The sequence below is a fragment of the Ylistrum balloti genome, unplaced genomic scaffold (genome assembly GCF_031769215.1).
Source record: "Ylistrum balloti isolate Yb309-2 unplaced genomic scaffold, AGI_CSIRO_Ybal_v1 Utg372380, whole genome shotgun sequence".
Lineage (NCBI taxonomy): Eukaryota > Metazoa > Mollusca > Bivalvia > Pectinida > Pectinidae > Ylistrum > Ylistrum balloti.
In genome coordinates, this window is record NW_026783085.1 from 1 (window position 1) to 23,852 (window position 23,852).

The window sequence follows — 23,852 nt, forward strand, 5'->3', positions numbered from 1 at the left end:
ACAAACATATTCTAGGAAGGGAGGTTGGAGCAAAACAGGAAAGAAGATGGAATTGAATGGAGGAAGAAATAAAGCATTTGTTTGGTTGAAGAACACAGGATAGGTCAAGTAACAAAAAGAGTAAAGATTGAGCAAGAGGCAGTGTAAAACAAACAGTAAAGGGAGTGACAGAGAAATAAACATTTTAGGGGATCTATGATTTAAAATATACCGGTAGGGAATAAGAGTTTGGTGAATTATTAGAGATTTAAATAGAGTAGACAAAGATAGATACCAGGGCTAATATGATAGCATTGATATATATATTTCATATTGGTAAGCATAACAAAAATAATAGATTGTAGACAATGATCCACCTGCACAAGAGAAGTGAACAATAATCACAGTTTGAGTCAATTGATAACCGAAGATAGTAGAACAATATATGGCAGGGATATAAATTCATAAGTAGATTATACTACATATCCAGAGTAACATAAGATAAACTCAGATTCAATGACTGCACACATCCATACACTTATGCATGATTGGCTCATAAAAGTAAACCTAAATGCATGAATACATTCATATCACACATATGCCTGCATATCCATACACTCATGCATAGATGACTCTCGGTTGTAAACCCTCACATGCATGCATACATTCATATCACACATATACATGCACATCCATACACTCATGCATTATTGACTGTCAATAGTTAACATTCACATGCATGAATACATTCATATCACACATATGCATGCATATCCATATACTCATGCATAATTGACTCACAATAGTAGACCCTCACATGTGTGCATACCTTCATAACACACATATACATAGACAGCTAGGATATATATTCAATCACATATGAAAAATTTTCACACTCTATAACTGTATAATAGCTCATGCATATATACATATAATACATGCACAAATATTGGTAGTCTTGTAACATATACTGTACATAAAATTTAATTGACACTTTAGCCCCAGACGGCATCAGCAGTACAGTTCCTCTATTCAATACTCACAACAGATCAAAAAGTTCATGACATTCCGTCCCTACATATGCGTCCACCAGTTCATTCACTACCATCTTAATAATTACAGTTCAGCTGCACCATCTGGGCTAAGGAATTCACAGTTACACATGAACACATGCATCTATATACCTACTGCACATATATGGCATTCAAGAGTTCTTTGAAAAACATACAAGATATGATATAAGAGATTTCACAGGCTAACCCACACATAAATTAACATGCTACCGTTCATTCACATATTGGATAAGCATACATGTACATGTACATGTATTATATATCTCACAAATGATGTCAGCATATCTTTCAATTAAGCAACACTATTGTCTATTTACATTGAAACAGGCACCGGCTGACAGGGTCGTGGACACTAAATAAGATTTAATTAACTAGTAACACCAGAATCATAATATAAGTTGGCATGTACTACTTTGTCATTTGTATTTAATCATGATATATAGCACTTCGCCGCTGTCAACTAGTCCCTGCTCAACAGCTGCACGGGTGTGTAAACCCATGAATACAGCGATCAGACCACTCATCATTAGATACAATGTCATAACTGAAACAAGGTTAATATAAACACAGAAACAAAAATAAGATCCATATGATGACTTACTTGGTCAGGGTCGTCCCCATTGCTTAAGGTCAATAATATCATCATTAACTGATGATCCACATGCTCGCAAGCCTCATCTTTTACAGACATTCACTTCCGGTTTCGTTCGAAGGGAGACAACTCATGACACTAAACAATATTGACTTTGCTGTATGTTTTTCAAATGATTTGTTTAAATGATTTTTTATGGCACATGCATATGGGAACGATGTGTAAAGATGATAAACATAAACTAGACTAGTTAATTATTGAGATAATGAGTGTAAAAAAAAAAAAAAAAAAAGAAAAAAAAGTCAACACTAACAAGAGCTCAATTTTCCCGCAAATGTTCCGTGGAACACATTCTGTGCAGTTGTTTTTATACATTGTAGCTAGAAAAACAGCAAGTTGTAAAATAAATTCAACATAACACCTCTGACGATAATTGAGTCTGGCTTGCATTAAGTCATTAAAACCGTATATTTTACTATATAAAGGCTGTATAAATGTAAATTACACTAGGTTGGATTCACTCAGTTATTTATTATGTTGGTCATCAAATGTAAGCACGCACGGGTGCCGCATCGTTGAACTTCATCATGAACATGATTTGTTGTATAAAAATGAAAATAGGGTATTCTTTAATGTACATTTTATCTCATGTAAATCACAATTAATATCAATTTATTGACTATAAGTATAATTGATTAGCACATAAGAATTGTTGAAGATTACTAGCACGTGGTATATGTGTATGGTTCAGTACACACATGACATTAGGCACATGTTTATAGGACCGTAGTATACAAGCTGCGACAATACCAGAGGTTGGCAAGACTCGTGCTGCATATCAACTTTGTTATGTTACAATTATTGAGGCAAACATAGAAGAAACTTCATTTTTATTCAAATATCTGTAAAGGTCACTAAGATAAGAATGAAGTTTACAGATTAGATGAGGACGACGCAGAAGATGCTTCCAGGCTCGTAGGTGGGAAAACTGATTGGAGAGGGGTGCCAGAGAGGGCAGCTCGATGTGATGAAGGAGTATTTGAGGACGACGGAGGGGACTGGCGATCCGGGATATGTGAAGTACTGGCAATCCTGTGTACACATTCATATGAAGTGATGAGGAGTTTGGGAGATGTTTTCTCCTTTTTGGCGAAAATTCGCCCATCCATCGTCCAATGGGACTCGATGAGGTTGTTTTTCCATAATTTTCCGAGCTCGTTTACAATACCCTGACGGAAAGGAGTGAGGCATTCAGAGATGAATATTTTTTCATCTTTGTATTGGGATTTGAGATCCGACTTCACCTTGAAGATAGCTTGTCGATCAGTGTATCGGACAAACCTCGTAATAATAGTCACCTTGTTATTCCGGACCCTCCCGATAGTGTGAGTTCTCGAAAGATCAGCTTTGGTAAGATGTACACCCAATTTGTTACAGATGTCAATCACTGCCTGGTAGGTATCGAATTCAGAAATAGGCTTATCAATAGGAACATTATGGAATTTCAATGCACCTCGCCTGGTGTATTGCTGTTGCTCGTCAAGTTCTAGTTGGAGTGACGATACAGACTCACGAAGTTTGGCGATCTCCGAAGCTTGACGTCCGAATTCAAATTCCATCGATGCAGTAGTATCACGGACCTTAGAGTCAATTAACTCATTAATGACTTGATTGTTGGACACAGCCTGGTGGACCGCCTGATCAATAAGGGGTTTCATAGAATCAATTAATAGCTGTGAAACTAATGATGCCAGAGAGGGGGCCAACATTTCGGAAAATTTTGCCAAAAATTCGGGAGCAAACATCATTTGCGTCATAACCGAGTCAGAGGATGAAGAAGATGATATCCCGGGGGCTGACGACTGATCATAAGTGCTTGTAGGTAACAAATATGCAGGGGGCGGTGTTGGAAAGTTTGAGGTTCGCTTTGTCTCAATATTATCGGGTGTTATTGGGCTACTAGGTTCTTTCCTCTTAACATCCCTTTGGCTTAATGCGTTAGTGAACATGCTGGCCTGTTCCTTGGATATAGTGATCGACATACCTGGATATTCTTGCGTAGACCTGCGTCCCTATATTGCACACGAGTCCGTGACAAGTTCTAAAAATAGCACAGAGTGAACAGTCGATCACCAATAAATTATGTCACAATAAGATGTTCCAAAAGTTCCTGAGACGAAATATGTTCAACCAAAATGTTGCCGGGTACAATATTAACACACTGGCTTATTCACAATAACGAAAGACATGTAGAAATATCACTTCTAGCGAAAAATTCACCGCGCTCCTTAACCCTGGTCTTCACAGTTCAGCCATCACGTGACACTTTTGACATTTCATGACATGTATTCAAAAGATTTAAAATTGAAATACTGAGTTGAAAGTTAATTGATTAACCCAGCTTGCAAGTAGTTGTCAGTGAGTAGTTATTATAAATAGCACTATCTGAAGCGTTATCTTTAGTCAATAACCCATAATTTTCTTATCTGATTTTCAACATGCAAACTTAAACTTTAGTATGTAATTAAGTTGATAATATACAGGAAGTCTGGTCCAATCCATAAAACCCCTCTTGTGCTTGTATAATATGTGTCCAAAAAGATTCAAAATTCAATTTATAATAACTTTTTTTGCAGTTGTTGTACACAATTATTAAAGTTATTAATAAAGACATGCATTATTAAAAGCCATTATACACACTGTGTATAATATATCTTTCATAACTAATCCTCCTAATCTTTTATATCTTGTCGTTCACCATGCAAACCTACATCTATATATGTGTAATTGTAAGGAAAGACAGGATACTTAGTATGAATCAATATGCCTAATGTAATTTCTTACATCAGCTGATTGAAATAGCAGCGGTTTGGTTGGATAACACTAAAGTACAAAAATATACGAAATATGGTGGGAAAACTGGAGATATAATGTATATCATGGTATATGCTGATGAAAAATGTCAATGTTGAACATGTAGATATTTAGCTGATACTTACTTTGACACAGATTATATTTGCAATTCTTTTTTTTTAATTACTAATTCTGATGAAAAAGAACAATATTTTTAGGAGAGCTGTATGTTCTAATTATACAAATAACTTTAGGGGTGTAACGATACGGGTACCTCACGATACAATACGTATCGCGATACAGTGTTTCAACTTAGAATGCAATAAACAAAGTAATGATACCTGAATTAAAACAAAATATAAACAATGTTAACCTTTCAAACTTTATCAAACTACAACAATTAACACATATTGGTTCAAATTAAAATTGTAAGTTCTTTTTTAAAAAGATCAATATGTCCACATTTTCAGGTGAAAGGGCAGCACGCTGCGCAGACACTATGTCTCCTGCAGTTGAGAAGACACGTTCACTGGGTACAGAGGTACCCTGAATTGCCAGATATGATCTGGCAAGTCTGGAGAGAATAGGATAATTATCCTGATTCTCTCTCCACCATGCCAGTGGGTTGTCCTTAAGTTGGATTCCTTGTGAGGCTCTGTATTTATGGATCTCATTCTCAGTCCTGGTTCTAATTGGCTTCCCAGGTTCAACATTTACAACCATTATATCCCCAAACAGATCTTCCATGGCAGACTTCAGCTTTTTCCTTCTAGGACTAGATTCAACTGATTCATCTGAATCAGGAGAACCTGAAAAAGAATTGAAAAGCTATAAACATACATGTAAAAAATTAAAATAAACAATTAACATTTAAGCAATTTATAGGTATTTACATGTAAAGTTATAAACTTTAAATGTGTATTATTATATTAGTGTTATAGACTTACAGTGTTTTGCAGGGGTAATACTGAACTATTTTGGGTCAATGAAAAAGTTTTATTTGGTAAGGTCACTAAGATGAGTGTGCAAATGAACAATAAAATTATGACCAAATTTATTAAATTTTATTTTAACCTTTTGTATTGCTAATCCTGTCAGCTTTCATGGCATCATCTGATGTGGATGGACTCTGGTCTGGCTCCATTTTCACTCGAACCTAACAAATTAATTAGAATACAATATTAGCTCAACAAATTCTAAACACTCAGAAAATGCCAGACATGGGGTTACTGATAACCTTAATTGTGTTTTTAATAAAAGAAATATTTATTTTATATATTACTTAACTCGATATAGTATGGATAGATTAATTAGATATTGATTATTCAATAATTATGAGCAAACATTAGGTCAGATTTAAACTAAACTTCATGTGAATTTATGGTAAATAATTAAAAATACAGTGAAACTGAAATCATGAAATGACAGAAATGTATGAAATTAAGAATTTCACAATGGAATTGTAATTGTTTAAACAATTTTAAAAAGTTGCTTCTATTTATTAATCATTTAAATTCATTACCTTTTTAGTGTTTATAAAAACATTTCCTTGAAAATGATGAATTCTATATTGACAATTTGACACATACATTGTACATGTTGTATATTATTATTATATTTATAAATCAATAATTTGCAGAATAGATCTAAATGTCATTCAGGAAAAGATAGGCCAATGCATTTTTAAAATTTAAAGGCGTTAGTAAATCTGAAACATGGTCAGTCTGTCAGTACTGGTACATCTTTTAAGCTATTGAGATAGGCTATTCATGAATAAAACTGTCCATTTTCCATAAATTTTATGGATAATAATGCTGCCATAAACTAGAGTCATTAAGATGAGTAACAAAAGCATCATCATTATAACCAAAATCACAATCAGAACATCCTCCATCATTCATGAATTGGTCGAGCATTTGCTACACGTCCGCCATCTTGAATGAGTTGCAGGCTGTTTGAATCACTGCAGAGCCTGCAAAGCTTCAACTTTCTCAAATTTAGAAACGTGAAAACCACTCATAACACAAAAATGCATACACGCAGCATAATCATCAGGGTTAAAGAAGAAAAATGCGTCAATTCCACAAATACACGATTCTGTAACATCCAAATCAAAGTCGGAACAAAACTGACTGGCGAGAACGAATTCATGATTTGAGACAAAAAACAGTATCCCGCAAGGCATGTCCACAATGTTAACGCTGTCGTCGGCCATTCCTAAAACAATAAACCTACAGTGCAGTACTGATCTTCTTATTTACGACGGAGATTGTGGAAAGTTCTCACAAAGAATGGCAGCGATCACCCACACTATCATAAAGTCACCATCCGACGCTTTCTGTGTGCTAAATGCAAAATCAAAGACTGTCACATACACAAGGTAACTCACCTTTGGATGTAGCCCTCCTCCGGATCCTTAATCTGTCACATGGTCATCAAAAAACCCGATGCGCGGGGAAATATTCGAAAAACCGCCCAACGCAATAGGGGAGACAACTCCTATAGTTGTCTCAAGGACATCCTTAACACGGGCAAATTTCGTCCAGTTTTTTTATGTGACACTACCTAAGGTTAAATCTATAGGTCACATAAGAGTGATTTTTGCTCAGAAAAGTAGAATTTTTATGTGACTGTCACATAAAAATAAGTGTCACTTATCTATCTTCTGGACCCAAAATCTGTCACATTACCCTCATTTCGCGAACACGGACGGACGGACGGACGGGGTGATGCCAATATATCCCCACCTTTCAGGTGGGCATATAAAAAGGAGAAGGATAACAATACTGATACAATATGTCTCCCTTCACTTGAAGGAGAGACATAATTAGGCTGAATTCTGATAAAATCAACTTCAGACAAACAGATAGACCAAAAATAATATGATCTCTCCCCCCCTCAATCTTCAATTTTCGGGGCATAAAAACTACATTTACCTTTCCCCTCACTGTCATCACTTCTTGGGTTTCCAATAATTTCTGTTCAAATGTCGATAGTTGTCCCATTATGTCAGGGCAACTTCTTACACATCTTTTGTTGTAATCTGCCAGTCTAAATATAAAGCAATAAAAAGACATTTTTGAAAGACATATGGCTTCCAAAGCTTATCATAATTATAGCAAATGTGTATGTATTACCATTTTATTTCCTCTTGTAGATCAAAAAGGCACTGCAAACTGAAATTAGCAATACAATAGTTAAATAGAAATTTGTTTCGGTGACCAAAAACATGTCTCTCCTTTCTAGCAAGCAACTGCAGAAAAAACACTTATTTGACCTTTGACCTCAAGGTCAAATGGACCTGTTGACATTGCACTGCACTTTTCCTTCTACCTACCAAATTTGGTTCAGGTATCATTAATTGTTTAGAAGTTATGGCTCAGACAAAAAGAAGAAAAAAAAAAACATTTACATGTTTTTGACCTTTGACCTCAAGGTAAGTTTTTACAGTGATTCAGTTAGATGAGAGGTGGTGTACCTGATTGTCTGTATTTCCCCAGTTCTTCTACGGTTGTAGACAACAAGTTTTGCCTGAGTAACTTCTGCAGTTTTCCTGAAGGTGTCCGGGGTGTTTGACCTCAAATCAAGTTCCTTCAGGGAATCATTCAGGAAAATGTTTAAAGTTTTGATGTCCTTTGGTTCCGGGAGTTTTTTATCCTTTGCATAACGTCTTTGTTCCAGCAGAACCCTTGATAACTTGGTGACGCTTGTCCCCCAATAAACACACATGGCTTTTAGCAGGTCCTCTGCATCTTGACGTGAAGCTTTGTCTCCAGACTTGATAGCTAGGCCTATTTTCCCATTTATAAGTCTTTTGATGTCATATCCAAGTTTTAAGGCATTGCTTGGTTTCTCAATGTCCTCTTCATTGTCTATACTCTGACTTGCTGTCATAAGTGTTGCTTTTATTATATCATCTAAATGCATTGGTTTTAAGTAGTTCCACATTGTAGGCTCATTTAAAGGTTTGATTTTCCTCAGATGTAGTAGAAGTCTTGCAACCAAACGCATTATTTGCGATGTGTAGGACCCTCTTTTGAGGGTGTTACCAATGTTTTTTTGAATCCACTGGTTTCCTAGCTGAACAATTAATGGATCATTTCTAGCAATTGTTCCTACCTCATCCACTTTCATTGTTTCAAACACTTCTTTTGCCAAGATCTTGCTAGCGACTGTAGAGATTCTATTAGCAATGGTATCTGATCTTGTCTGGATGGCAGCCTTTTTTAGAGTGCAGTCTTCAGTATTTTTTTGATAAACACTTGTTTTGATGTTTTTGCAATAACTTTTTAGCTATCCACAGCAAACAACGAGGGCATGGTCCAAAATCATCATGTTTAAAAATCATAGTGGGTCGTCTTTCCAACAATATTTCTCCTTTACCAGCTTTCAGAGTCCTCATGTTGTATTCATGGTTGAATTTTGCTCTTAAATGCTTCAGCAGCAATTTTCTTTCTTTCTCATCTTTTTCACAAAGGATTTGTTGAATTTCTGGACAGTTCTTGTGTTTATCTTTGTGTCTTTCAATATGTTGTGAAAAATTTGAAACTTTTACATTGCACACAGCACAAAACTGGTAACTGTTGAATACTCTAGAATTTCTTTTTTTCTTTCCAGTTTTGGTAGTCTCCGACTTAGATACTTTTCTGATGAAAATCTTTGGATTTCCTGAGTCTCGTAATATATCATCTTCGTCCTCACTAGTGCTGTCATCATCCGCAATGAATTCACTTACTTCAATATCTTGTTCAATATCACTGATGCTATTTGATCCTTTTTTGTTTAGATCCGTCTCCTGATGCATGTTGCTGTTCCTCTCTGAAATTTTGTCTTTGCAAACAGATACCTTTGTATTCAGAATGGGATATTCATCACTACAGTAACCATCACTTTCATCCTGACTATCTTGTATCATCTCTAATTGATCATCATCACCTGAAGGCACATAATCTGGGTCAGAATAAGAACCTCCAAAGTCTGAATCAGATTGCTCACAGTCCATCTGCAAGTGAACATGCTCAGTAGTTTCATAACTTTCTATCTGCTTGAGAACCTGCTCAATGGTTTCATCACTGTCCATCTCTCTATGAACCTGTGCAAAGGTTTCTTCACTGTTCATATGCCTGTCAACCTGCTCAATAGTTTCTTCACTACCCATCTACCTGTGAACCTGCTCAATAGTTTCTTCACTACCCATCTGCCTGTGAACCTGCTCAGTAGTTTCATCACTTCCCATCTGCCTGTGAACCTGCTCAGTAGTTTCATCACTTCCCATCTGCCTGTGAACCTGCTCAGTAGTTTCATCACTTCCCATCTGCCTGTGAACCTGCTCAGTAGTTTCATCACTTCCCATCTGCCTGTGAACCTGCTCAGTAGTTTCATCACTTCACATCTGCCTGTTAACCTGCTCAGTAGTTTCATCACTTCCCATCTGCCTGTGAACCTGCTCAGTAGTTTCATCACTACCCATCTGCCTTCGAACCTGCTTAGTAATTTCATCACTTCCCATCTGCCTGTGAACTTGCTCAGTAGTTTCATCACTTCCCATCTGCCTGTGAACCTGCTCAGTAGTTTCATCACTTCCCATCTGCCTGTTAACCTGCTCAGTAGTTTCATCACTTCCCATCTGCCTATGAACCTGCTCAGTAGTTTCATCACTACCCATCTGCCTGTGAACCTGCTCAGTAGTTTCATCACTTCCCATCTGCCTGTGAACCTGCTCAGTAGTTTCATCACTTCCCATCTGCCTGTAATATACTATTCTATAAAGTATTAACAGTATTTACAGTAACAGATTCCATAAATCGTATCATTAAAATATGAATATTAAAATCTCATCTATGATCTTACATGGTAATTAAGTTACTCCCACTAAAAATTTGGAGTGATGAAAATTGAATAGTAAATTATAAAATCTAAATAATTTCAATTTTAAAAAGAGGCCCAATGGTCTAAGCCAATATAGACTATTGAAAGAAATAAGTGAGCTTCTACAGAAATGTATTGATTTCAGTTTTGAAAAACTAGAAAAATGAATTTGAAAATATAGAACATATTTTGGTGTTTAAATTTTGAACAATGACAATAGATCAATATTCCATGGAAGAACACCTTCGTTTCTTACCAATTAAATCATGTCATTCCTGTCACTAAGATGTTAATTTTTGTCAAGTTATTTCCTCTTCTCATAACCCATTTATTTTGCTCGAAATTAATTAACATCATAGTGTACAAAATAATTGTATCACAAAAACAAATTTCTCTTATGTAAAAATGACCTGTAGGGACATTTCTTTTTTCTCAACTTTGAAAATAAATGTTCAGAAAGTACCATAAAATTTGTCAGATAACCACTTTTTTTGTTTTCATACTGTCTTTCAATACATCCCAAGACACAATTTTAAAGTGATACATTTATGTAGAATGTCTCATGTACTTGTACAACTCCCAGCAAAGGAATGTAATTTTCTTTTCTTATATGTACATTAGGTGCTTGAATTGTAAGCTCTTTAATTCCATTTACTGGGTAAGAAGTATAATTGTTTATATTGACCAATGTTTGTGCTATACTTACTCTGCCTCATCAGATTTTATAAATATGGTGATTTCATCATGATCTGTGCATACATGTGCCACTCTCCCTGGCCACCAAACTTTAGCTGGCATGCCATCTATTTGGACTAAAACACAGGAGCCCTTGAAATATCAAAAAATATTTCTCTAAAGATGTGACTTATTATAAGTAATTCATAATCATCTTTTTAATCATGACTGGTACATCGAGCAAATTCATGGAATTTATATCCCCAGCTTTTCCCACATATTGTATACAAATATTTCTCAAAATACCAAGCAAGTCGATAACAAAAATTTGAAAGGAAGTATATTAAAGGTTAGTCAGATCAAGAAAACAAAAATTACTGCAAAGACACTTCTAAAACACTGAAAAGCATCACAAGCACTCTTAATAAATTGGAACCTGCATATAAACTATGAGGTTGTTTGGTCCAAGGAAAGTCCCAGTTACTGATGGAAACTGATTTTTAATTTATAGTAAAAATGACCTTGACCTTGGACCTCTTTGTCTGTTTATCAAGTTTAAGGTTACTCGGCCAAAGAAACTCAAGTTATTGCATTGAAAATGATTTACTACTAACAGTATCAGTGCCCTTGACCTTTAACCTTTGAAGCTGTAAACAAACCCAGGCAAGCATTCTTTATGAACAAACCTGTGTATGAAGTTAAAGGTTGATTTGTCCATGGAAACTCAAGTTATTGCACAAAAACTAATCTTCTATTTATAGTAACAGTGACCTTGACCTTTGACGCTGTAAAGCAATCCAAAGCAAGCACATTTACGAGCATTTTGCATTGATATTTCAGGTTGATCTGACTAAGGAAACTCAGGTTATCACACAGAAATGAAAAGTGACAGACAACGGACAAACCCAAATTAGTATCTCCCACTAACCTGAGAGGAATAAAAGCTTTAAAATATTACCTTTACTTTCCAATACTTTTGACTGTCTCCTGCTTAAGTTAGTTTCCCAGCACAAAAAAAGATGTGCACAAATCATCCACTTGACCAGGACCTCCCAAAACATTTTATAATATACTCACAGCCTATTTATATAATTATTTCCAAACATATGAAAAAATATGCTGTTTATAATTGACATTGTTTTTGCATCAGTACTTTTGGTATTAAAATATAATGGGTAACAAAATAATTGTTTCGTGGTTTTTAGAAACAGCAAAATCTGCATTCCTTTTCAAATGTAATTTGATAATTATATCTGCATGAACATTTACACACAATGTCACTAGTACAAAAGATAGACGTAAAAGCTAATGCAAAGATTTGAGATGCAGATGTATGATCAATGTATTATTATTGTCAATTTAAAGCACTCCTAAAGCACAGAATATTCTACTTACTTTCTCAAATCCCTCTTGATTGCACATTTGTTTGTGATGATGATCGTCATCTGTAAAATAAAAAAAAAAGATTTATGTACCCCAGGTACTTTGTTTTCCACTTCATGTCACTTTGTAATAAAGATTAATGGTTATGAGATCCCAACCCAACAAAACATTTATTAAGAACACTTGATCCAACGTTATATGCAAAGATTTTCCTATTTTTTGTGCAACAATATGCCATATCCTGTTGTGCAATGAAACATTTCACACCTGGGTCATAATAGGCTAACCAATGCTCAAACTGAAAGTATATACTTTCTCACACTCGGCTTATGCTGTAATTACTTATTTTAAACGGTAGTTAAATTTTAGCGTTTTTTGCTGATAATATATTTCACACAGTTTTTTTCAAATCAATGTTACGGCTAGCTCTAGATCTGTCAATATTAGCAATGCTACAATATATTTTTTCCTGATCCCTGTTAGGGTATGAACCTGATTAAGCTCTGTACCAATGTATCTCCTTAACTTACATTCAAACATTAATACTTATGGTTAATTACTGCCTAGTCCAGGATAGAAACAATCTATTCCAATGTCTGAACACCAGTGCAGTATTAATAAATATTGCTAATGCCACTATAACCAAAAGGAAAAGCATAAAAGCAATAATGCACTCCAACACTATTTCAGTATCAGCCATCTTGGAACAATATAACAGTCACATGACCATTCATTCTGTCCAAAATTGAGAGCTGCAATTAGTCACATGACCAAAATTGTCCAAAATTGAGAGCTGAGATTACTATTAAATCAACACAAGGGGGATTTTAGACAGGTTATGTGCATGGGAGGGTGGCCCGGGTGGCGGTCATGAGGGTGTTTCCGCGCGGCGGGCCAGCATTAACCTAGCCCTCAATTTCAAGCTGCGGAAGCGGGGCTGGGATCTGGTGGTCCGCCGGCGGCTGCTGTCTCCAGGGTTGCTGGGCGACAGCGTGCACCTGATACGACCAACACTTTCGATTAACCTTGTCCTGACTCCTCCATAGTCAAAATTCACAGGGTGGGTTATTCGGCTTGATAGGTTAGATAGGTAGGGAGGTCACCGGGTCAGGGCTGGTCTGGGTGGCCAGAGTTGATACGACCAACACTCAAGATTAGCCTTGCCTTGACTCTCCCAGGGTTCAAAATTGATGGGGTGGCTTATTCGGCCTGGTAGGTTAGTTAGGTTGGCTTCGAGTGGGGCTCTAGTCCTTGTGGCTAGAGTTGATACGACCAACACTTAGGCGGAGCACCATTCACAGCCATTTAGTTAGAATGGGGGAGGGTGTCCGAATGCCTGGTCCGGCTTAATTTAGTCATATGTTAGGTATAGGGTGGCTTCCCCAGTGATAGCTGTGGGTAGGGGGGAAAAACTCTTGGCCGCCAGAGGAGGAGCAGAATATTTTTTTCATGTTTGCTAATTTTATATATGTCATATGTTTTTTTTTTTTATTTTTGTTATATAAGTAAATACCTCTGAGAGGAAATCATGTTGCCCTTAGGGTCTATAGTGATCTAACCCCCACAGAGCGCTTAGACTATAAAAGTGTGACGTCGGCACTTAAATCCAGATTTGACCCCGAGAGGGATGTAGGTGTGTACTGGGTCCAGCTTCGGGGAAGAACTAGAAAGAAGGGGGAGTCATTGTCCGAGTTAGCTGGGTATATCCAAAGGATAGCGGCTCGAGCCTATCCAGACTCTGATCAGGAGAACTTTCGTTTCTGGTGGTAAATAACTGTATGCGCGCAACTCGAGGTCAGGTAAGCAGGGGCCCGTGGGACACACAAATTTCCCTCCCCTGGGGAAGCGTGTCAGACACATCTTTAAACATTACGGACATTAGTGACTTAATAGACCAGGATAGGATGTTGTATATAGACCAAATTAATTCGCCCTAACCTCCTGTTTCCTCTTCTCTCTTCCCTAGATTTCACCATGAACAGATTTGTTTCGGGAAAGGTTGCCCTTATTGGACACAGTTATGTCACGAGATTGGAGAACCAGGTTAGGAGGGAGTGGGAGGGGAGGTTTAGAGAAAATTTGGGGTTGCAGGGGGTGGAGGTGCGTTTCTATGGGAGGGGAGGGGGGAATATCTGGACATTGTGGAGATTGGTAGACGACATGATGGCAGAGGGGTTTAGGCCGGGGGTGGTTATATTGCAGATCGGGGGGGGGGAACGATATTAGTAACCGGGGTTTCAATTTAGAACAGTTTATGGGGTTATTTAGGGGGATTTTAGACAGGTTATGTGCATGGGAGGGTGGCCCGGGTGGCGGTCATGAGGGTGTTTCCGCGCGGCGGGCCAGCATTAACCTAGCCCTCAATTTCAAGCTGCGGAAGCGGGGCTGGGATCTGGTGGTCCGCCGGCGGCTGCTGTCTCCAGGGTTGCTGGGCGACAGCGTGCACCTGATACGACCAACACTTTCGATTAACCTTGTCCTGACTCCTCCATAGTCAAAATTCACAGGGTGGGTTATTCGGCTTGATAGGTTAGATAGGTAGGGAGGTCACCGGGTCAGGGCTGGTCTGGGTGGCCAGAGTTGATACGACCAACACTCAAGATTAGCCTTGCCTTGACTCTCCCAGGGTTCAAAATTGATGGGGTGGCTTATTCGGCCTGGTAGGTTAGTTAGGTTGGCTTCGAGTGGGGCTCTAGTCCTTGTGGCTAGAGTTGATACGACCAACACTTAGGCGGAGCACCATTCACAGCCATTTAGTTAGAATGGGGGAGGGTGTCCGAATGCCTGGTCCGGCTTAATTTAGTCATATGTTAGGTATAGGGTGGCTTCCCCAGTGATAGCTGTGGGTAGGGGGGAAAAACTCTTGGCCGCCAGAGGAGGAGCAGAATATTTTTTTCATGTTTGCTAATTTTATATATGTCATATGTTTTTTTTTTTTATTTTTGTTATATAAGTAAATACCTCTGAGAGGAAATCATGTTGCCCTTAGGGTCTATAGTGATCTAACCCCCACAGAGCGCTTAGACTATAAAAGTGTGACGTCGGCACTTAAATCCAGATTTGACCCCGAGAGGGATGTAGGTGTGTACTGGGTCCAGCTTCGGGGAAGAACTAGAAAGAAGGGGGAGTCATTGTCCGAGTTAGCTGGGTATATCCAAAGGATAGCGGCTCGAGCCTATCCAGACTCTGATCAGGAGAACTTTCGTTTCTGGTGGTAAATAACTGTATGCGCGCAACTCGAGGACAGGTAAGCAGGGGCCCGTGGGACACACAAATTTCCCTCCCCTGGGGAAGCGTGTCAGACACATCTTTAAACATTACGGACATTAGTGACTTAATAGACCAGGATAGGATGTTGTATATAGACCAAATTAATTCGCCCTAACCTCCTGTTTCCTCTTCTCTCTTCCCTAGATTTCACCATGAACAGATTTGTTTCGGGAAAGGTTGCCCTTATTGGACACAGTTATGTCACGAGATTGGAGAACCAGGTTAGGAGGGAGTGGGAGGGGAGGTTTAGAGAAAATTTGGGGTTGCAGGGGGTGGAGGTGCGTTTCTATGGGAGGGGAGGGGGGAATATCTGGACATTGTGGAGATTGGTAGACGACATGATGGCAGAGGGGTTTAGGCCGGGGGTGGTTATATTGCAGATCGGGGGGAACGATATTAGTAACCGGGGTTTCAATTTAGAACAGTTTATCGGGTTATTTAGGGGGATTTTAGACAGGATATGTGCATGGGAGGGTGGCCCGGGTGGCGGTCATGAGGGTGTTTCCGCGCGGCGGGCCAGCATTAACCTAGCCCTCAATTTCAAGCTGCGGAAGCGGGGCTGGGATCTGGTGGTCCGCCGGCGGCTGCTGTCTCCAGGGTTGCTGGGCGACAGCGTGCACCTGATACGACCAACACTTTCGATTAACCTTGTCCTGACTCCTCCATAGTCAAAATTCACAGGGTGGGTTATTCGGCTTGATAGGTTAGATAGGTAGGGAGGTCACCGGGTCAGGGCTGGTCTGGGTGGCCAGAGTTGATACGACCAACACTCAAGATTAGCCTTGCCTTGACTCTCCCAGGGTTCAAAATTGATGGGGTGGCTTATTCGGCCTGGTAGGTTAGTTAGGTTGGCTTCGAGTGGGGCTCTAGTCCTTGTGGCTAGAGTTGATACGACCAACACTTAGGCGGAGCACCATTCACAGCCATTTAGTTAGAATGGGGGAGGGTGTCCGAATGCCTGGTCCGGCTTAATTTAGTCATATGTTAGGTATAGGGTGGCTTCCCCAGTGATAGCTGTAACACAATGGCCTTATTACGTAATGATTACATGATCATTACATGATCCTGTTTCATTACTATTTCAAGATATGAATTCTATATTATATATATTAGTGCAACATAATCATGTTTTCCTGTGGTAGCGTAAACAATGCTAATACGGTGTGTATTGTGCATTAGGGTAATGGGTTAACTGGACGATAATGGACCATGGAGATAACACAGGCTAATAAAATAGATGGGTAGAAAGAATGAACGTACGTGGCATTAAGAGCCAAATAGAGTACCATTTCAAGATGGTCAAAGTATCAATTAATACAAATCAATTAAGTTCAATTTACACAATTTGATTGTATAGATACAGGTCAGCCGACCTGGGGCAGAACAGGTATGCTGACTCCCGCTGGAATGTTGTGGGCAGGGGAGTTGACCAATCGCTGACATTCATATGTCACAGATATTATAAAAGCAGCCTTGGAGACTTGCGGAGTTAGTCAGCTCAGAGAACCTTTGCTGACGCCAACCTGCGGTCTCCGGCTACTCACATTCGGCCATATGAAACCTAAAATGTTATAGGAACTTTGACTTTTCGCCAAGAAAATTACTTAGTTATACACCAGTGTGACACCATTCACGGCCACTTTTTAGAATAGTTGTAACGTATCCTGTTGTTATTCTCGTGGAGCCATACCTGGTGAATTATGTTAAATAAATGTTAGGTATGGGTTGTTGAACTTTTGTCATTTCAATACGCATATGAACACCTGAAGTGTTATATAGCTGTGGGTAGGGGGGGAAAACTCTTGGCCGCCAGAGGAGGAGCAGAATATTTTTTCATGTTTGCTAATTTTATATATGTCATATGTTTTGTTTTTATTTTTGTTATTTTTATTTTTGTTATTTTTTTTATTTTTGTTATATAAGTAAATACCTCTGAGAGGAAATCATGTTGCCACCGAGGAGATGGTGATTATGGAGGTATTGCCCCTTAGCCAAGAACCTGACTAGTGCTAATACGGGTATTTCTGTTCAAAATGGGGGGTTTCTGAAATCTAGAATGATGAATTTATATATTTTCACTCGACTGTGGTAATAATATTGAGGTACCACTAATAGACTAGTAATGATCATCATGATAGCCAGTAGTGAAATTTTAACATGGAATGTAATGATTAAGCGGCAGCCAAAACTAGTCGGGTTCTTCTATATTGTAAACTGTAGTTCAAATCGTTATAATGTAATGTACACAGTAAAATTTTAACTGTACTCTCTGAACATTTTTTTTGGTTCCAGTTAAACTTGTTGAGATAAAAGTGTAAAAATTTGATTGTTTGGAGATGACAGTAATGGCCCAGTGTATTAATTCAAATTATACACTGTTATATTGGCTGCTAGCCTGAATTATCTGTAATGTAAGCACTAGGAATGATTACCATGAACATTATGTACTTATCTCAGAAAAATGCTCAAAAGATGCTTAAAATATGCGCAATTGTGCTCACCGGTGCTCAACAACCATTACTTTGAATATTCGGTGCTATTCGGAGAAAAATGCTCAAAAGATGCTTAAAATATGCTCAATTGTGCTCATCTGTGCTTAACAACCATTACTATGTACATCTGGTGCTACTCATAGAAAAATGCTCAAAAGATGCTCACAAATGCTCAATGATGCTTAACATGCTTAGGGATGCCAAAAACTTTCCCCACAGTGGAGAGAATGTAAATTGTGTCGACGGCCTGAAGAGATCAGGAGTTGTCGTTATTGAAAGTGTTCAGAAACTGAGTTAACTGCACCTTGAGAACATCTGCTTAAAATTGTAAATTTGATGGTGCTTCCCAGAACTTTAAACATTCCGGACAAACAACCATGTGAAGACAAGGACTGTCATGACCCATTACTTTATGGGAAGCACATATTTGTAATATTGAATACTTACTGTTAAAGTTTGGCAATAATTAATTGTTGACGCTCCAGGAGTATGCACCAAAGTAGGAAAAATCTGATTATACAGTTGTGACTCTTAACTAAATTACAATTGAGCATTACAATTGAGCAAGACTTTATATAAGTGACATTTAGATACCAACCAATTTATCTTTAGTAGATTGTAATTTAAAATTGTACAAGCAATTACAGTTATAAAGACAAGACTTGGGCTGAGTCATCTGGAAATTGAGATTATGTGTAATAATGCCAATATTTTTGTATTGTAATTTTGAACTTCGTGCTATAGGGGCCTGCCTCCATTGGGTATTATTATCAAATGGTGAAATTTTGTCGTATGTAAAGACATGAAATGTCATTCAAATTTATTGGCCAGTGAGGAAATGATGGTACTTGATCAAATGCAATAGTTCATTATTACTGTTTTGTGAGTCGAGATGGATGTGACAATTGATAGCACATGGCTAATCTTTTAATTTTAAGTTCAGTTCCGAGAAGTTTGGGCGGCTTTGGCCCACCTGGTTTGTCCTGTGGACCACGTGTTGTTTCAACAGCAATCCATGTGGAACCATCGTTGGCCAGCCTGGTGATACATTACCATTATGGGTGACAAACCTTAACTAGGTCAAAGGTCAAGGTCGGGGTTTATGTCTTTCACTGGTGGAATTGTGGCAAGACATCATGAGATAGAAAGGATCAGAGGTAAAGGAGTCAAGGTCACTAGGTCAAAGGTTGATATTGCCGAGTAAAGGTCAAGGTCAGGGTCGATGTTGTTCACTGGTGGAATTGTAAGACATCCTGAGAGGAAATGAGTCATAGTCGAGTACAAGGTCATTGGACCAAAGGTCAATATTACCAGGACAAAGGCCATTACTTAACATAGAAATATTTCACGGATTTTGAAACAGTAAGTTGAGTCTCGGCTACACGGTCGTAGCCTGCCAGGGTGGTTGGGGGGTGTGTAGCGACGCGTGGGTCGCTTCGTGTCGTTTTTCCGGAATTTACTACAACCCTGTCCGAGGAAGCGAGGAACTCTGGGAGAAAAAGTGACGTCACAACCTCTTCCTTTGGAGGCCAAGACACGTTAGGTCAGTATTGAAATTCGGGCAGGGTAATCTGTTAGATTTTTGTGTTGTCAGCGCCCAACTCTTCCCTAAAATGTTATAAAATGGTTTACTAAACATCAGTTGCCACCTACAACCCGATATGTTTGATTTCCAACCGTGGTATATTTTTCGACTTATGCGGACTTAAGTTTTGGCTGGAACCTCGTGTCGTGATTGAGGGGAACGTTCGCTGGCTGTTGAAATTTTGTTAAATAGTGGATAATTCGAGAATTGGTATTCTCAGGGAGTAGTTTTCTCTCGTTCCGTGAGGCTGATTTTGTGTGCCCCCCTCGCCAAGACGAACGTAGGAGAAGGCGGTAGTATTGAGTTGGACTTTGTAAATTTGGAGTCGGTCACGTTGCGGAGATTTGTCCGTTCGGCGAGGTTTGAGACTCGCTCCGAGGAACGGTGTCAGATTCCATGGGCCGAGAGTTAATTTAGCTAGAGAATTTCGACAACCACGACATTGGTTCCTGCCTGATAGTTAGTTTAGGTAAAAGTTTGTTTATTTCAGGTGGCTTCTGTACATTGTTAGGGTTAATTAAAAACTCACTGAGCCGGTTAAATGTCTTTCATGCTAAACTTTACTCTTGTAAAATATATAATAAATTGTTGAATCTGTTTTAATTCTTCTCGTCATTATTGCCGGTACTTGGTTGAAATTTGTTTGTGAAATCTGCAAGCGAAAGCGGCAGTCGAACCCATTGGGCACTTTTATTATTGTAACAACAGAGGTGACGTCCGCGGTGCGGCCACTAGGGGGTCGTGAGACGTCGGTCGTTACAAAGTTATAAAATTTATATTTGGACTACTAGTTTTCCTTTATAATTAAGGCTTTTAATCAATAAAGCAACTGGACGCAGGAGATCTTGACTTAAGAAGTTAGAGTTACTATCATTAACGACTTAATTTGAGGACTCGGAACTCAGTATTACGGTTAGTTGAAGGTGAAACCACATTAGTATTGGTCAAACTGTTCCCACGTGGAACTGGGTGTCTGGCACAGCTACCAAGGATACAAGGGGCAGATCAAGAGATCTATACAGCAGAGACCAGTTCCGTTACATTATGTTTTTTTCTTTTTTTGATAATGCAAAGTGGCGAAATAGTAGGCGCGATAAGTTATGTTGGGACAAATAGTTCTAAATATGTGACGTTATGGATAATATTTGGGGCGAGATAGGTGGGGGAGTCTTGAAGCAATCCAGACATTTTGCCCCGATATCTCGCTAATATTTTTACATTAATAGTCGGTTTATTGGAAAGTTTCAATCAGACAATTCGAGCAAAACATATCACAAAATAGCAAACAAAGTCTTGATGTATATTGATTTTTTTCTACTTCATTGTGGATACTATGTCAAAGTACCGAAATATATACCTGCTCGCCCGGGATAATGGGACGCTTAAGTTAAGTTAAGTTTATTTCTGGTACAGGCTCGATTTTTCGACCCTCTACACCAGACTCCAACCATAATACATATATATACATGTATACACAAATATATACATTTGAATACAATGTTCATAAATATGTGTTTCCACATCTCATCAATAAATGTTAGATTATCATAATTGTTATATTGCGTTTGTTTTATCGGTTCCAAGTACAATGAAGCAACATTTTTTTTTTCCCTAAATAATTGAAGCTTTATAATTATAAACAAATTCTTGAGAAGCCCAATGTTTATCCAGTCTATTTTTAAAAGTGTTAATATTTGGTGCTGATACTATATTCTCAGGTAAATTGTTCCATACATTGACCACTCGTTGGGAGAAGAAGTTCTTTCTAACGTTTGTTCTGGATCTCTCTGGGAATATCTTTCTAGAGTTTCCTCTGCTGCTGTTTTTCGCTGCTGCGCTGTTCCATGGTTTTAAGATGCTGTTGGTATCCTGATCAAATATTCCGCTAATAATCTTGTAAGCCTCGATCATATCTCCTCTTATGCGTCGATATGCAAGCGTTGGAAGGTTTAATTTAACTAGCCTTTCCGGGTAGGATATATCCTTCATTCCTGGCAGTTGCTTAGTTGATCTTCTCTGGACACTTTCCAGCTTTTCAATATCCTTCATTTTGTAAGGCGACCAAACAGAACTGGCAAAGTCCAAATGAATCCTTACTAATGACTTGTATAATGGTATGAATGTCTGTTTGTTCATGTATTCAAAAGTTCTCCTAAGCATGGCGAACATGGAATTGGCCTTGTTTACTTTTTCACTTAAATGATCTTCAAATGTGAGCTTATGATCTACTGTGATACCGATGTCTTTTTCTTTATTTGTTTGTATTAATTCCTGGTTGTTGATTGTATATGATGTTGATTCTTCCTTATCCATAGTTCCAATGCGCATATGTTTACATTTTTGTGGATGTACTTGCAAAAGCCATCTTTTGCTCCATTCTTCCATGCTCTGTAAGTCTTTTTGGAGAATTGCCTTATCTTCTTCATTTTCTATGATCCTAAATATTTTGGTATCATCCGCAAATAGAAACATGCACGAATTGACCGAGTCCGGTAGATCATTTACAAACATGACAAAGAGGATTGGTCCTAGGACGGATCCTTGTGGTATACCCGATGACACTCTAGTCCATTCTGAATGTTCACCATTTACAGTTACCCTTTGCATTCGGTTGTTCAGGAAGCTATTGATCCAGTTTAAAATTTGGTTTGAGAATTTGTATGCCTTAAGTTTACTCAATAGTCTATTATGGGGGACAGTATCAACCGTATATAAATCTCCAATACGCACTTTAGTTTTTGATTTTGACTTTATATATTTCCAGATTGCCTTTGGATTCTCTTTGGCCTTTAAAGACAGGTCTCTTTCAAATTTCTTTCTTAATTTTCTTGTGGCCTTTCTTGCCTGGTTCCTTGCCCTTCTATATTCCTTTTGAGCTAGGGGGTCTTTGTTTGCTATTGCTTTTTTTGCAAGTGAATGCTTCCTTTTTATGATATCCTGTGTTGCATTGTCTAATGGTATGAATCCTTTTACTTTTCTATTATTGTTAACGGTCTTTGTGGGTATGTGTTTGCTTTCTATATCCTTGATCATGTTATAAAAGATATCCCAGTTCTCATCAATTGGGTTCGTGTTCAAGAGTGCAGCATTCCAATCAGTATTTCTGATGTCCTCATTTATCGCTCCATAGTTAGCTTTGTTATACATAACCACTGTTCTCTTCTTGCTTTTCATGATAGTATAACAATTGAAGTCCATTACCAGTACACAGTGGTCACTTTTACCAAGAGGGCTTTGCAAGTCCATATTTGTAATCATGTTTTCCTCATTGGTGATAATAGCAAATGATCAGCATTAATGACATTTTAATAAAGTTGTGTTCCATTTTCCTTATGATAAATGCATTGATATGCTTTAACATATTTGTGTTCTTCATGTAATATGTACATATGTTTTTCATGGTGATTAGGTATCATTTCTTTTTCTTGTAACATCCTTAAAAAAAAAATATGGGTCATTCCAAGCTAAAGTGTCATGTCTACCGGACAAATTCATAAATTTTAAATATGATCTTTGGCCTGAACTTGGAAGTTATGGTGAACAATAAGCCATTTTCAAATACATTTTCACATGTGAAAAGATAGTTTAGTCTCCAAATTTTCCATAAAAACATTTTTTGATGAGGGATACAGCTGTTGCGTATGTTACTTTGACATTTTTCAAATTGTGTTTTTCTACATTAAGAAGCATAATGTCAGTGTCCATCTACATTTAAAATATGTATGTTGTGTCATTCATTGATTTTCTGAAAAGAAAAGTAAATAATGTTCAAGTATTGTCGAGCAGTAAGCTAAAGTTTCTACTGTTGCGGACGTCACCTTGAATTCATGTCATGTTGTTTTTGTTTTAGTTAGTTTTTGACCATTTAAGGTTTGAAGATGTCAACAAAACAACTGAAATTGTTTAATTAATATAGCATCAATAGAAATTAGGACTCAACACAAGTTTTTGTCTTTTTTCCCCCATTTTTTTTGTTGCGGACGTTTATTTGACAAATTGACATTTCTAGACGTCATAAAACGTCCGCAACATTATTGAGAAATAATTCTGTTGCGGACATTACCTCGAGTTCATGTCATATT

At 38.0% G+C, this 23,852-nt stretch overlaps 1 protein-coding gene across 1 annotated transcript; it reads right to left on the minus strand.

Annotated features, from left to right (window-relative positions):
* Positions 1 to 9,655: 9,655 nt before the first annotated feature.
* On the minus strand, positions 9,656 to 11,163 carry LOC132564591 (uncharacterized). The gene is made up of 3 exons (XM_060229242.1): positions 11,072 to 11,163; positions 9,902 to 10,244; positions 9,656 to 9,862 (listed from the first exon to the last, which is right to left on the minus strand). The coding sequence occupies exons 1-3, from the start codon at positions 11,161 to 11,163 to the stop codon at positions 9,656 to 9,658; spliced, it is 642 nt and encodes a 213-aa protein (XP_060085225.1).
* Positions 11,164 to 23,852: the final 12,689 nt, after the last annotated feature.

Excerpts from the sequence above, each read along its gene's own strand:
- LOC132564591 (XM_060229242.1), bottom strand. The coding sequence starts at position 11,163 with ATGCCAGCTAAAGTTTGGTGGCCAGGGAGAGTGGCACATGTATGCACA. Across the intron at positions 10,245-11,071 it reads ATAAAATCTGATGAGGCAGA|GCAGATGGGAAGTGATGAAA; the intron begins GTAAGTATAGCA and ends AGTATATTACAG. Across the intron at positions 9,863-9,901 it reads GTGATGAAACTACTGAGCAG|GTTCACAGGCAGATGGGAAG; the intron begins GTTAACAGGCAG and ends ACTACTGAGCAG.